Here is a 16669-nt window from a genome sequence, read left to right as displayed (position 1 = left end):
TAGTGTTAAAATGCCCCTGCATTAATGACCCCCAGTGAGGAGTCTCAAACACGAGACCTCTTGCCTTGATACCACTTTGATGCAGGACAACTAACCACTTACTTTAAAAGCTCGAATTGATAGAGCGTGATGAATTAATCCATTTATCTCATAGCTCCAGCTCCACATCCCATGGGTTAGGTCCTTGGCCAAACCCCCCTCGTGCCTCGTGGGCCCCACATCACATGGGTTTTTCTCACACGAGCCACCCACCTCACACGGGCCGCCCACCTCGAGTGTCCCCCTGCATCCCACATGCCACCCCACTTGAACTTGGTGTGAAAATGCCCCTTCATTACCATCACTTTGATAAAAGTGAATCTTGCTAATCTCGATAGACATGCTTGCCAGTTACTCCAATTTCTTGAATGACGATACAAGGTTCTATTTGATAGTTGATTCCAAGAGGTAGGTAGAAAATTTTGACTACGTCTTAGGTTCCCAAACATAATGATTTTAAAATTTGGCTTATTTTTTAAAGATTGGGGAAAAAATCATTGAGAACTACAAAAAAGCTTACAAAAGAGGGAGCCTTCAACTACAAGACTATGGAGGTTGGCCCAAGGTGTCCCGTATTGGTATCGGTTAGCGTAACGGTGCCCTCCGAAACCGATACGGATACGGGGGCGTAACGGCGATACGGGGGCGTAACAGCCCGTAACGGCGCAAATTTTTTTTTTTTTTTGCCAAAAAAATATGAAAAAAATATGAATTAAATCCAGAATATTCTAAGCATTCCAAATATGCATTCATTTATAAATTGGAACATGTTTATGGTGGTGTAACGGTCCACTCTTTGGTGAGAAGTTGTATCGGACTGTCTGATTAATTTTTTAACCAGGTAACTTGAATATGACTACAAAATTCATATATTTAATTTTTTAAATATGTAATTTATATACTTAACATCTTGATATCATTTCTCCCAATAGTTCTTTAAAAAAATGAAATTAAATTCAGGTAGATGACGTTGCCAATTTGTGGCTGACTTGGAGGACCAATTTATTCTCCAAATCAGCCTCAAATTCATGCCATTTATTGTCATTATCCCACTTATAAATTGGTGGTCATTTATTGGATAGTGAATCATAAAAAAAAAAATAAAATCAAAAGGCCCTATTTTAAAAAATAAAAGTTCACAAATTAACAATTAAAACTATTCAAATAATTTAATTTTGGCATTGTGAGTTAGCAATTGCAGTCCATAATTTAATTGTCAAATTTCAAGTTAATATATGTCTCGTGTACAATTTTTTAAGGCTTGAATTAGGAGGGACTCGGATATAAAGTGCAACACAAGTGTCAAAGTTTTTTGGGCCTCACCCGTGATGAATGTGTTATATCTAAACCATCCATCCATTTTGCCAAATAATTTTAGGGCATGAGCCCAAAAATGAGGCACATCCAGAGCTCGGGTGGATTGCACCGTAAGAAACAATAATAATTAAACGTTCACCGTTAAAAATTTATTGGGGGCTAGAAAAGTTTTAGATCAAGCTGACATGTGTGTTTTCCCTTCATCCACGTCAATGTGACCCAATTAATAGGTTAGATTGAAAATAAACATTACAGTGGACTTTAGGAAATTTTTAATGGTGAGCATTCTATAACCACTATTTCCTATGGTGTGGTCCACCTGAGATTTGGATATTACTAATTTTTTGAATCCTGACTTAAAATGATGTAGCAAAATGGATGGATGATATGGATAAAATATATATATTATGGTGGGGCCCACTCGGGTCTGATCTGATTGGATGGAAAATAAACGTTACCGTGAGCCCTGCAAATTATTTAACCGTGAAAATCATTATCCCTGCTGCTATTTTTGGTGTGGTCCAGATGATCTCTGGATATAATTCATTTTTTGGCGGGTGCTCTAAAATGATCTCTGAAAATAGGTGAACGGTGTAGATGTAATAAATACATCACTGTGGAGCCCATATAACTTTGATCTCCTTTGAACCGTTCATACAACTCGGAGCTCGAGGAGTGTCAGCGCTCGTCTTTGCGTGACACGTACCTACAGCAGTCAGCTGCTGCAGATAAAAAAAATAAAATGGAGAGAGAGGGAAACGAAAAGAAAAAAAAGAGGGAAAGAAAGAAAAGAAAAAAAGAGGGAAAGGGGGAAAGAAGAGATTGAGAGAGAGAGAGAGAGAGTGAGAGAGAGAGAGGAAGAAGAAGAAGAAGAACAGGAAGCAGCCGGGCGCAGCCGCAGCTGCTCGAGGAGAAGAAGAAGAAGAAGAAGAAGAAGAAGAAAGAGAAGAAGAAGAAGAAAAGAAAGGAAAAAAAGTAAAGGTTTTTTTTTTTTTTTCTTTTTTTTTTCGACCCCGTATCGCGTAACGGGTCCCACCGTTACCGTTACGTATCGGTCGTTACGGCCGATACGTAACCGATTTGGGATACCCTGGGTTGGCCCCTTTTTAGTGGAATCATTTACTACAAAATTTAACATCCCCAAGAACATGGGAGAGGGCAACCGAGGTGGTTTCCTTGAACTCTTTGATTTCTTCTACTCATTCACAAGGTACCAAGTGTAAGCATTGGAGGAGTTTACCCATCGAATAGCATTAGCCGAATCGCGTCAATAATAGAGGGAGGGGATTTGGTGCAACCCGGTTATCGAGTCAATGAGATCTCGATACCCAAATTGCAAAAAAATTAAGAGAGTATACCCACAAGCAATGTTTTAAATATCGTTATCGCATAATGTATCGCACCCTTGGGATACAGATACATATTGGTTATGACATATGATATATTGGTTGTATCGCGTAATGTATCGCTGTTTTTGGGAAACATGGGAACATTGGGAAATTGGTCGATTTTTTCAATGAAACTTCAGGGATTGTTGAAAAAGACATCAATACACACTTGTAAATCAAAACATTACAAAAAAAAAGTGGACATAATAGGGGTTTCCTTTGTATGGAGTCCTAATATATGTGCTTTCCAACTGAACCGATGCAAGTATATTCAAAGTCTATTCATATAATGTATAAGTGTAAGAAGACATGTATAGAAACACAAGCAATACATTCAAAAACAAAAGAAAAATCGCTATATCAGGTTACATACATGTTTAATTTTGTATTTGGATACGAAGATTGCAACTAATTTGCGAGAAATTGAGAAATTTCGATTTTTCGCAACTTGACCAATCTTCCCCAAATCTCGAAATTGAAGTTCCAAATCCATGATTTTTCATGGAAAACATGAAGAATCATAGATTTGTAACCATTTGACACCGGTTTAAGGTGATTTACAACAAAAACATGGATCAAAAATTGAAAATGCTCACTGGATCGAATAGGTGGGATATATCGGCACTACTTGTGTGTTTCGTATCGCACATGTGGGATATAAGATATATTGTGGGATATATTGACTGATATTGTCGATATTTGCCCACAAGAACAATGGAGTAGAGAGGGAAAGAACTTTAGTGATATCAATTTTCTTCTCTTACAAAAACTTTAAGAAAACTCGCACTTAGAAAAATATTTGAATGACTAACTCCTACACCACTACCCTCGTTATAGATCCTAAATGAATATTTAATGAAAATTTCCTAATTAAAATATTGATTTTAAATCAGTCACAATTTATTTTAATCCAATCTAATATTCCTTAATATGGTAAAAATCTGATAATAAAAAGCAAACACGGAAAGTAATTATATCTCTAAAACCAGCCCATATCTTCAATCATATCAATCACATCTTCAGATTAGTCCCCCATATCTCCCAAAAATAGTAAATTACAATACTAGATTTAGGCCCCTCTAATCAGTAAATAATGAACAAAAAAATCAGCGCATGTTGGGCTCTGCAGTGGGCCATGGGACCTCTGTCTTGCTGGGCCCTATAATAGGCCTAGATGGGCTTAAGTGTGCTAGGCCCTATAGTGGGCCTGGATTGGCCTTAGTGGGCCGTGGGCTTGCATCATTCACCTCGAGTTGGAAAGAACTCGACTTTGATGAGTTGGATGCTTAATACAAGTCGTAGAAGTCCATGCTTTTATCAACTTTGTAGAGGAAAGAGGTAACCAGAAGAAGAGGGAAGCGCTAGGGCATAAGTATAAGCAAAAGAAACTTAGAGGTTGGAGTGAACTACTTAATTTGGAGTGCTTCGTCAATTATGGTTCTTCTAGTAGAGATAATGACAACAAGAAGGGAAAAGCCTCTCGTATTGTTGTACAATGAAGATCCTCTATTGGTATGTGAGGGGGCTGGGAAGCTAAGAAAAAAGATTACATGTAAAAGAGGTATGTAAAAGGCATATGACACAGATTCTTGCTCTCTAGGAAACAAAGTTGGACACCTTCGACGATAAGATTCTCGGCCCCATTTGGGGCATCATCAATAAGGGGTGGTATGCGTTGTATGCAGAAGGATCGAAGGGTGGTATAGTGGTTGCGTGGAACAAAGCCTTTTGGTGCGTGGAGGGTAGTCAGATTGGATCCTTTTTGGTTTAGGTTGTGTTCAAAGACACTGGATACCGATTCCGATGGTTAGTTACAACAATATACAACCCCTGCTTTCCAGTTCAAAGACATCTTTTCTTGACAGAGGTCAATTAGGTCGGAGCTTCTTTTAACCATGTTGCATTGGGGGAGACTTCAACGCCATCAGATTTGTGCATGAAAACTATCTAAAGCCAGAGTCATGAGAAGTATCAGGGGCTTTTTGAGGAATGGGTTACCCAAAATGGGATGATCGATATCATGATAGTTTTTTTTTTTTTTTATTATTATTATATATATATTGGCGCATATTTCTGTATATACCAATACTACGCTACCATTTGATTAGGTCAATAAGTGCCCTTTGATTATCTCATGCAGCTTGCTAGGGCTACATCTGATCATCATCCAATCTTATTGGAACTAAGTGCCCTTTGATTATCTCATGCAGCTTGCTAGGGCTACATGTGATCATCATCCAATCTTATTGGAACTGGAGGTGGATAGTTGTGGCCCAAAACCATTTGTTTTTGAACTCGCTTGGTTGTTAGTGGAAGACTTCTGTGCAATCATCAGGGCTTGGTGGCTATCCTTCAACATATTAGGCATTGCTGGTGTTCGCCTCATTTTTTGATCTCTTCCTTGGCACAAGTGTCTATTTCTTGCGGGCGTCCCATAATTGGGATTACGGTTCCAATTCAAACCAAACAACAATGACCCTGAGCGCCAAGATAGGCAGACACTGTGTATGACCGGATTCTGAAAAGATCGGTCACCTATTCAGCTAATTGCTCAACGTGTTTAATGATCAGGTGATGGTTAGAGGGTGGGGTTCGTCCTCTGATGATGGATTACTCCTTTGCCTTCCGTACGAAAGGACTTTTCAGTGCAGATAAAGTGAGAAGAGAAAGAAATCCTTACAATCGGCCGCTATCAGCTGTTGAAGGATACTCCTTAGTAGTCGAACACGATTCAATGTTCTAACAACAACTCCAGCTAAAGCTAAGGTTATTGACTTTAGGGTTAACACTAATGATTATATTACAAGTTACACTATGGAATGTAATTGACAAGTACGGAAAGTAAATGATTATGCTAAGGAATGCAATTCACTTGAATGAGAAAAGAAAAAGTAACACTAAAGAATGTAAATTTGACAGGATAATTGAAAGATAATCGAAGATAGATTTGGTTTATTTGGTTTGATATGTGACGAATTATTTTGCTGTAATCTTCTTCCATTTATAGCTCTGATCCAACCATTCTGGATTCTTCCCCCATTCCGATGGTTATGGTAACCGATCTCCACTACTTTACTTCTAGATGTTTCCCATGTTCTGTATTCCCTTGAATCTTTCTTCAACCAATTAGCCGACAATTGTACACATTTCGACCGTTAACTACCCGTTGCTTAGTTACTCGAACTCGGTCGCATACACATCGGCCTCTTCAATATAATTGATACGTTGTTATTCTTTCCTCGAGATAGAACCATACATATCTGCATAAAATCTTCTAACGGTACCACGCGTATCCATATAGATCGCACGTAAATGACCCTGATTGCTTGAAATAGGGCTCGGCCGGAATGAGTACAAACATTGCCTCCCTTGTCGCTCTCCTTTTGAAGAAAATGACTTGAAGTTTTAATAATGCTGTCATAAATGCTCACGTGTTACCCAAATATGAACCGCCTTCGACCGTTATCGTTAGTCCCGGTCGCGTTGATTCGAAGCGTCGAATGATTTTTAAGCCAACGTGTGTTCTCAAAGAGCCGTTCTGTCGAAATAGGCATAATTTCACAATAAATCCTGCTTTCCATCTGTCTATATATATATATATATATACAATCTCGCGTTTGAATCTACTATACTTCCAGAATCCTTCTTTCTTTGCATCTCATCTTCTTTTGAAATTTCTGCTGCTTCCATCTCTTAGCAACGGCTTCTTCATCGTCCAACCCTACCTTTGGTCAAAAGGATGTAAAGGCAATAATGGATTTATTCGCTGGCAAGTGTACTCAGGAGATAATCTTCAAATCTCTTCTGGACGAAGAAGCTTTCTGCTTAGGCCCCTCATTCTCTCTAGAAATCTCAGCCGAAGCATTACAAATCTTAGATCCGTTCTTTTCAATCTGTCCAGGAGATAACATTCTCATCACGTCCGGAACCATTCCTGATGTGGCCAACGCACTAAGAATGCCAAGATTATGGCCGAAATCACTTCCAAGGTGGGAAGATTGGTTTGACAGAGTATCGGCCCAACACAGATATGTGGAAAGACCTTGGTATATACGAATGCATCAAACTATCGCTTTCTGAATACTCACCCAACACATCTCTTCTTCTTGCTTTATCGTCATTTTGGAGCACTTCCAGCAACACTTTCATGTTTGGTTGTGGTCTGATGAGCATCGCCATTAAAGACATCTGCCATCTAACCGAACTTTTGCCCTATAATGGTGTATCATGCAAATGCTAAAACAGGTCAACGAAAAAACTTCCCCAATAGAACTGCCAAAGGGTACACTAACTTCATGAATGTCTACTGCAAGCTCGAAGGACCGGTTGAGGAAATCGAACATCTCGCCTTTTTTCTCTTTTGGATTTGTCGTCATGTCTTATGCGTCAACGCCCAACAAGTCATGACCGAATACGTTGCTTTAGCTGAATGCCTTGTTCGAGAACATCGAGTAGCATTAACACTGTTCGTTCTCAGCCATTTGTACAAAGGTCTCTATGAAGTCAATGTCAAAGGATTATACTTAGCAGGAGGACTTATATGGCTTGCACAGATGTGGTTTGTAGCTTATTTTCGATCTCATCTCCTTGATCAGGAGCATATCGACCGATCGTTTTCCTCAAATGGCGATTGAATTCTCCACACTTTGTTTGAGAACAACGTGGTCAGCGAATACCTCTTAGGATTCTTCTCTTTCTCGAAATCCGATAACAATCAGTCCTTCTGCGGGGAAAAAGACTTATGAACCTGAATGGCTCACAGGACAATTTGATCCAAAAGATGAGTGCTTGATCGGTCAACTTCATCACGCTTGGACCTGTTACATTGTAGGCCGTGATTTGGCTTTTGACGGCATGACCGAGAAAGGTAAGAATGCGAAAGCAGGAGTTGAGCAATATCACCCTTATCTGTTTGCTTGTCAATCGGGTTTGGTGCAATACATCCCTTGTCCTCTCACTCACACAACTTTCAACCAACCTCATTACGATGGGGTGATAGTGACCAATGAGGAACTTTATAACTCTCTTGGCAAATCTTATCGTAAAGAAGCGGTCGCTCTACAGATTCCAACCTACCCGGAGTCTCTTGAGGCAATGAGTAGCCTTGTAACATGGTGGGATCACTAGTATGTTAAGTTCTTGAGTTGTCGAAGTACCATAGAGCTTTCATCCCAGTTCTGCTCTCAGCTGGCTCTGGTGGAGAGCAAGAAAAGAAATGCCCTTGCACCTCCAGGCACTACTGCGAAGAGAACAATGAGAGTGAAGACAAGAACAGCCGTTGCTCCTCCCATTTCGACGATTGAACCTCCCTACCCAAAAGTTCCGCAATTCACCCAGGAACTTCGTGATATTCTTGCTACCGCTCGACCGCAATGGATGGCTCCAAGGAAAATTTCTGACTTGGGAGGTATCAATCCTCCCCCAAAACTTCCTGTTCTTTCTTTCCAGCGCACAACTCCTTCCAAACCTCCTCTGACAATAAAACATCGACCACTGCTGAGACCTAGAAAGCCATCGAATACTTCTTCGGCCGAGGCCATAGCAGCCTTCGAAAAATATTTGAAAACAAAGTATTGGCCTCACCTTAGTATGACAGACTATTCCCAAGAAATGGCCGAAGGCATAAAACGACATTAGGAGGCTCATTTTAATAAATGCTGGACAAATGGACTCAGGACAAACAACAACTGATACCAACGATCTCATTGGTTGCAATTATGCCACCAATCTTAGCAATGACGGCCCCAACGGCCGCAGTGGTGGTCACTCCCGTGGTACTCAAGGATCCCATCCCGACAACTACGACAGTGGTGTCTTTAAATTCAGATACCAGGACTAGCATATAAGACCTTCCCTCTAGCAGTCCGCCCAAGGTCAATACTGCCCTTGTTAACCCGAAGCATACACAACAAACTCCTTCCCCTCCCGCATTAGTCACACGACGAAGGATTTTGATCTCCCGCACCCGTCGTTTCAAACTGGCCATGGTTCCATCATTTCCTTCATTACCTATTGTAGTTGAGGAAATCTTGACTCCGGCCGAATCTGCAGTAGCAATACCTGAAGGATCGATCGAGATTGAAAGAGTTGCATCTGAGGAGGAAACAATAGTTACACCTCTGTGGAAGTAGCTCCTCGGGTTCCATCATTTCCTCATTACCTATTTGGAAGGCTGTCGTTTCAGTAGCTCCTCGGGTTAAGTTGGGTGTGAGGTTTGTATTAGGAGATGGCAGCAAGATTCACTTTGGGAGGATCCTTGGTGCGATGGGCGACTATTCAGCCATTGGTTTGGTTTGCCACCTCATTTGGTTCTTTCACGGTCAAATCATTTGGTTCTTTAACGATCAAATCATTTGGTTCTTTAACGATCAAATCATTCTAGTTTTTGGTTCTATGGTACTCCTCCCAAGGTGGCTTCCTTCGTTTGGTTGGTTGGAAGGAAATGTATCCTAACCATAGACAATCTCCAAAAAAGGGCTATGGTCCTCCATAATATATGCCAGCTTTGTATGAGTGATGCGGAGTCAATCGCCCATTTATTCCATCACTGTCCGTTTGCGCCCCAGGTGTGGTTGCCCTTCCTTTGGATCTTTGGTGTGGATTGGGCAATGCACATTCAGTAGTGGACCTGCTATGGATGTGGCACCGGGTTAAGTCTGAAAATCAAAGGTTTGCATTATGGTGCTTGGTCATCCTCGCAGTCTTTTGGAACATCTGGATGGAGTGCGACTGTTGATGCTTCCGCAACAAGCAAGGTCCTTGGGAAGAAGTACCGTGGATGACAATGAGGGACATACTAGATTGGGCTTCCGGGATCAAACATGTAGATGTTCGTGATGCCACTACCCCGTTTGGGTTGTAGTGTTTTTTCTTTTTTACTTTTTTGGTTTGTACTCTTTGCTGTCTTGGGTATGCCTTATTATCCTTCCAAAAATTATTTATTGTACTGTGGGGGTCATTGACTGGACTTTTCATTATGTGGGGTCTACATTGATTACCTATTCATCTCAAACATCACTTTGATAAAATGATCTAAGCCATCAGACCAATGATTACAAATGGATGTTTTGTTGAGGGTGGAGAACCATTCTCAAGCTTAACCTTTGGAAGCCCTTGATCCGTAAATGAATCTTATGTTTCTTTTTAATTGCCAAATTCATGATTCATGTCCCTTTTGCTAATTGTGCAATTAGTGAATTTATCAATTAACGTGAACCCAAGCACATCACTTGACAAAGTCATTAATTTGGAAATTAAAAATTTGCCAAATTCATGAATTTGGTGTGCATCAAAACAGGCCCTAAATAGATTAGGATAATTATAAGGTAGATTCATATTTACTAGTTGAATAGTCCATGACAAGATTGTTGCTTGCTGTTCTTGGTTTTGCGCTTAGATGGAAATAAATCTGCATTAATGCTTAAATGAGTCGTAATAAAATTTGAAGTTGAAATTTAATTGTGGTATTGAAATTCTCTTAATAAATTGTCATTGTAAATCAATTATCTTCTGGTTAATAACTTTTCACTTTAGTTGACAATGTTCCTCAAAGATCACAAGACTGTTTTTATTTCTCAAAATTTTGTATATGATGGGTATGCGTAAAATCTTGACGGAGATTTTGTCTGAAGACTGCTTGTGATAGCATACGATAATTACTTTTTGAACATATACGTGATCATTTTGGATTTTTGACCAATTATATGTTCCATCTTCTATTCAAATGTTTATCTGGAAGTAAATGTCTATCAGTTTTCCGTACAATTCCATCTCTTTCCTTGTGGTGAAGGTAAACTTAATCGAGGACGCTGCTTTGAAAGAGGCTAGGTTGCATGATAAGGATGCAGAGTTGGCATGCTTGCGTTCTGGATCTGCTCGTCTTTCACAGGCCAGTTGACTACTCTCTACTACTTTATTTGACGTCTACTTCATCCATGCTATTGTTTACTAAGCTGCCTTTAATTTTTTTCGAAGGATAATGGTTTTATTTTATTGAAAGGCTACTTGACAAAATCAAGACAGCAAAGAATATAGAAAAAAATACAACCTAAAAGAGAAACAGCATTGCAGTCCAAACATAGATGAGACATCATGAACATTGATGTCTTTAACCCCAGATGCCATTCTATAACATCCCCCTTTAATTTCCAAACTACTTCCCATGGCCCCTGTTTATTAAGGAAGCATCGCCTATTGAGTTCCCCCCATATGTTCCAAAAGACATGAAGCATCGAGTAGGACTTGACCATGAATTTAATGGAGGGGGAAGCACTCCAAACCAAGGAGTCTTTAAAAGCTAGAGAAGGATGGATGTTTTGAAGCTGCTCTAATAGCTTAACATAGTCTTCTGCCTCCTCATCTTTTAGATCCCTATGGCATGAAAGGCACCGCACCCCTCTCCCACCAATGGAGGAGAAACAACCAGCCACTGTCATATTCTTCATGGGGGCTAGACATGCCAAGGATGGAAATTTCGCTGATAGAGGTCTATCACCGCACCACGGATCTTCTCAGAAATGTATTATGTTTCCATCTTCGAGAGAAAATGAAGCCTGTTTTAACCAAAGGAGCTACGAAAATGATGGCCTTCCAAATCCCCGAAGCCCGATAGCACGATGATTTCTTAATCCTCCAACCCCCCTCTTGGACGCCATATTTTAGTGCGATAACTTTCTTCAAAAGCTCGCTTTCTTCAAATATGAACCTTCATTGCAACTTTCCAAGGAGACCCATGTTCATTGATTCCAACTCTCTAATGCCTGCACCTCCCTCGGCTAATGGCTTGCCCACTTCTTCCCACTTGAGTAAATGGAATTTATGCCTATCTTCAGCCCCTTGCCATAAAAAATCTTTTCGTCGCTTTTCTAACTTCTCCAGAACTGACATTGAACATTTATACGAAGACATGAAGTATATAGGAAGATTGGAAAGGGCCGATTTGAAAAGAGTGATGTGACCCACTATTGGCAGATGTCTACTCTTCCACTTAGATAGCTTCCTCTCAAACCTTTCAATCACCCTACTTCATGAGTGTGTTTAGGTGGTTTTCCCAAGCTCAACAGTAGGCCCAAATAAGTGGATGGAAAAAAAATAAAAAATCAACTTTGCACTCGAAGACCTCTGCATAGGTGGATATCTCTTCATTAGAAAGCCTGATTCCTAGCATCTCACTTTTTTCGATATGTATCTTAAGCCTAGAAACCTCTTCATAACACCCCAATATCTTCCTCAAATTATTAACTATATTTACATCTGCCTCACAAAATAATGGTGGATCATTTGCAAATTGCAAGTGGGATATCTGAGCTCCTTCGTATAAACTTCGAAAACTAGATGTAAGACCCACCTCTTGACCTTTGGCTAACATTCTACTCAAAGCTTCCACAACCACTATAAATAGAAAAGGTGATGGTGTATCCCCTTGCCTTAATCCCCACGATGCTTGGAAAAAAGCCTTTTGGAGAACCATTGACCAAAATAGGCTGATAAAGCATTCATATATCCAACTAAACCATTTGCTTCTGCATTCCAATCTTCCCAACATATACTTGAAGAAGCCCCAATCCACATGGTCATACGCCTTTTCAATGTCCAATTTGCAAACCACTCCTTTCGTTGTCTCTCTAATCAATACATTCATGGGCAAGGAAAGCGCTATCTAAACTCTGTCTGTTCTCTACAAAAGCTCCATGGTTCTTAGCTATAACCGGAGATAGCACCAATCTGAATCTAGATGCCAATATCTTCGCCAGGATCTTGTAGGGGCTGCCAATTAGACTGATAGGGCAAAAATCTATGAGTGCCTCTACTCCTTTCTTTGGGATGATAGGCCTTCATCCCTTTGGGCAGCCTACCCTTATCATAAAACACTTGAATAAAATCCACCACATCTTTCTTGAGCATATCCTAGAAGACTTCATAGAAGGTCATAGGGAAGCCGTCGGGGCTGGAGCCTTATCTCTACCGAAGGAATCCATTGTGCATTTGATTTCTTCTTCGAGTATCGGCTTTTCAAGTGATTCCATATCTGCGAGCGAAATATGTTGAAAAGGCAAATTGTCCAGTAAAGGTCTCTCCACCCATCCCTAGATAGATTGGAGAAGAACCTGAACAAACTTGGTCCTTCTGTTTTTTAATTCTTTGTCCATTAACCACTATACTGCTTATTTGGTTGTTCCTTGCTCTTGTACCAGCAATACTGTGGAAATAACTAGTGTTTTTTATTGCATTCTTTCAGCTATGTAACCCTTAACGTCTTCATCCACACGATCTCTTCTTCTTTGAGGTACTTAAGAGTACTTGGCTGATAAGAACAAAAACCTGTTCCGATCTTCTATAGATAGGACAATCCCTTACTCCTTCATATCAATCTCATTTAATTTGGAAATAATGCCATCTGCCTTTACAAATCTATTGGATAGAAACTCCTTTTTCTATGCATATAATTTTGAGATAGCCAAAACCCAATCGTTCCTAAAACATTGAAGGATTGCCACCATTTTCTAATGAATCCGCAAAATTGTCCACTTCTAGCCATGCAAGTTCAAAGCGTAAGGGCTTGAACCCCCCTTTATACTCCTCAACCTCCAATAAAATAGGTCGGTGATTTGATATAGATTTGGGCATGCCATGAGATGCTTAATGGGCATTTGTCAACCCAGTCAGTGAATAACAAAAATCGATCTATTCTAGCCATTATTGCCTGCTTCCTCGCATTAGACCTTTTACTATGTTCTCCCCCTTGATGCAGGACATGAAATTTAAATATGATATGCAAGAATTCAGGCTTAGATCAGACTAATGCAGAATGATCTCATAATAATTCCACATCCCACACAAAAGTTCCAGCATTCAAGGGGAATCTGCATGGGTCTAGGCCTACACATGTTAGTGCTGGATCAATAAAAATTATCGACCAGATGATCTTCAAAGGGAAATAGAATTCAGTCACACATGCACAACAATCAATCCCTAATCCAAGGGATTCCCTAATTTCAATTCAAGGAACCCTAAGGTGAGAAAATGGGCAAATAAATTAAGGATAATGCAATCTAGGGTTAGAGTTTATGAAAAATTGGTATGAGAGGGTAAAATAAGAAGGAAACCTGAATCAGATGACAGTTCCCGCGCGCGGACAACAATAATGGCCCAGACGCACGTGCGTGTGATCACGGCCGCACGTGTGTGTGGCCCACTATTTAGAAAAAGGCTACCTTGGCCCTGGTCGGCCAGGGATGGACTCCAAAACCCCAAAATCTCAGCTCGATCCGATGCACGGTTTGTGCGTGGTGCTCCGCTGAAGTTTCAGCCCTCTTGCAGGGCCAGATTCTGGAAATCTGCTGTAGAGAGAAAAACGGCTGCAACTATTGATGAATTTGCAGATGGAATGCTTGTAGGAGGAGAAATATGGATGGAAGAAGGTGGTGGCGAATTGGGATAGATGTGGCTTTGCACCACGGTAGTTAGCCCTTCGAAGAAGGGAGGGCTTCGCACCCAATTAGGTTTTCATAACTCGGAAAGGAGCAAGAAAGCGCAACAATTTTTATTAATCCTCATTGAATCAAAAGAACTACAAGGGGTGCCTATTTATAAGAAAACTCTATACCCCAAAACTCGCGCCATGTGCGCAACCTATTACTTGTCGATGAAGTAAACTAAAATAAAAACCAATCAAAGAAATTTAAAGCATTCATGATGTTTTAAATAATATAAATAAGCAAAACCTAAAGTATGAACTTAATCCAACTAGTGGGCCACGATCATGAGATCGACCATCCCACTCTTTGAATCAAAACTCCGTCTTCTAACTAGGAGGCCCTACCTGGACTTCGTCATTGAGCCAGATCGATGGTGGGGCCCTCCCTCTCCTTGCGTACATGCGTAGGAGGCGGTGTGCGTGCGTGTGATGTCCCCCCCCCCCCCCCCCCCCCACACACACACACACACAAAAAACCCAAATTGGAGTATCGATCAGTTCATTTTTGCTCACCCATTCCTTGAACCATTTTATACTCCTAGTGAGTCGGCTTGCATTTGATTTCTCGTGTATAAACTTGATTACGTTGAAATCACCTCCAACTCACCATATAAAGTTAAAAATGGCCCTGACTTGATCTACAAAGGCAAAGCTGTCTTCGAATTGGAAAGCACTGCCCATATATTGCTGTGAAAGCCATCTAAACTGTCAAGATCTTTCCCTGATTACAATAGACACCGAGAAGGCCCTAATATGACTGCCCTCTGAGGACCAGATGTCCCTATTCTAGGCTATAACTGCACTCCCTGCTGAACCTTCCGCGTTCAAAGTAGGCCATCCATTGTTTTTAATTCCCTAGATGGAAACGAGGTTTTTATCGTCAAAAGTCTCTAATTTAGTATCGTGAAGTGAAAATCTGAATCTTGTACTTTTTGCATTCCTGTTTAACACGGTCTTTTTTCTTGACTTCCCAGCCCTGTTAAATTGCAAATGAGCACCTTCACTGGAACTAGATCGAAGACCCCTACCCTTCTTGCTACCATTGGCTTTGTTAGAAGATTCGTAATTAGTAGAGCACTCCAAGTTATGCAATTCTCTCCAGCCTCTCGGGTACTTCGGCTTGAACTTCTGCATCAACATTTCTCTCCATCTTCCGATTGCCTCTTTCCTCCACAAAGTTAATAAAGGCATGGATGTCTTCATCTTCAACTCTAAAGGACAACCCTACTAATTTGCCTACGCATTCCTACATGTCTCTGTACCATTGTAACTCCCCTGTCATCATATGATCACCTTGGCAAGAGTGAGTGGTATTATCTAAGAGTGGGGGAAATAAGAGCTTCACTGCCTCCAACCGGGAGATGCCTTGTTGCTTGTAGAGGAGTGATATCATGATCATCATAAAATAACTCTACATTGACAACATCAAATGATTCCCCAGCCTTTGGCTGACATCAAATACCCCTCCACCGATGAAGACCTCCTTGACTAATACTCCTTGTGTTCTCGTAAGAAGCCCAGGTTGGAAGAATTTTCCACTTATAGAAGTGCTTCACCGACTTTTGACTTGAGCAGGAAGCTTGACAATAAAAAGCCCCCCCACCACACATACACACAAAAGAAGAAAAAGATGGGCCGATCCTTGACGTGTGAGTTGACATTTGCTGAAGCATGTGCCGTTCATTAGTTACATCCCTCCCTTGTGATATGACATGAGCGCATGAGCACCATATGCTCGGTTGAGTTCAAGACACATGTCGAAGCCATCATCATGTCTCTTGAGTCATCCCTTTAGTTTGGGACTGACGTGTGAGCATCTTCACATTTTGGAGTTACATCGTCCTTGTTGAGGTTGTCACCTTGAGAACAAACCTCCCGTAGTCTTGACATATACCCACTTGTCTCACTGGGAGGAGGCTGAGTGCTCTGAATCTCCTACTCAATGACGTCGGCGCCACATGCTGATTGGAGAGAAATCGCTTCTTCTCGCTCCATGCGCATCTCTGACGCTTGTCGTCCCACTTTGTTTGAAAAGCCATTCTCATTAATATTGTTGCCACTATGTGGTGGGTCCTCGCTGGCATGTAATTCTTCGAGGCATAGGCTCGGCATCGAGGCTAGCATCTAGACGCCCAATAGAACTAACCTCGCTTCTCCCCTTGCCATCTATATCCCAAACTTGCATCCAAGCTTGGTTTATCTCCTGAGCCTGTTGACACCAATGTTGTCAAAATCGTTATCATATCGCAGATCGTAATAGGGGTTGAATCGAATTGAATCGCAAATCGTATCGTAAATTGTAAGGATTTTTTTATGATTTTCTTAAAAATATGAAAAATATAAATAAATGACTAAAAAATAAAAATAGCTATCATCCTTTTGCCATCAATATGCATCAAGTAATACCATATCATAATAGTGTTAAAGGATTCTTAACTTTCCTTTTTTT

General features: G+C 40.7%; 1 protein-coding gene across 1 annotated transcript in view; it reads left to right on the top strand.

The window, feature by feature from the left end:
• The window catches only part of LOC131221184 (nuclear-pore anchor-like), a 155653-nt gene that overhangs the window by 4101 nt on the left and 134883 nt on the right, over window positions 1-16669 (top strand). The window contains 1 exon segment of the mRNA XM_058216352.1: window positions 10534-10632. Coding sequence (XP_058072335.1) covers window positions 10534-10632 — 99 coding nt within the window.

Source organism: Magnolia sinica, chromosome 12 (genome assembly GCF_029962835.1).
Source record: "Magnolia sinica isolate HGM2019 chromosome 12, MsV1, whole genome shotgun sequence".
In the NCBI taxonomy this organism is placed as follows: Eukaryota; Viridiplantae; Streptophyta; class Magnoliopsida; order Magnoliales; family Magnoliaceae; genus Magnolia; species Magnolia sinica.
The sequence above is the reverse complement of the archived record's forward strand: the minus strand, read 5'-3'. Positions and strand labels throughout refer to the sequence as shown.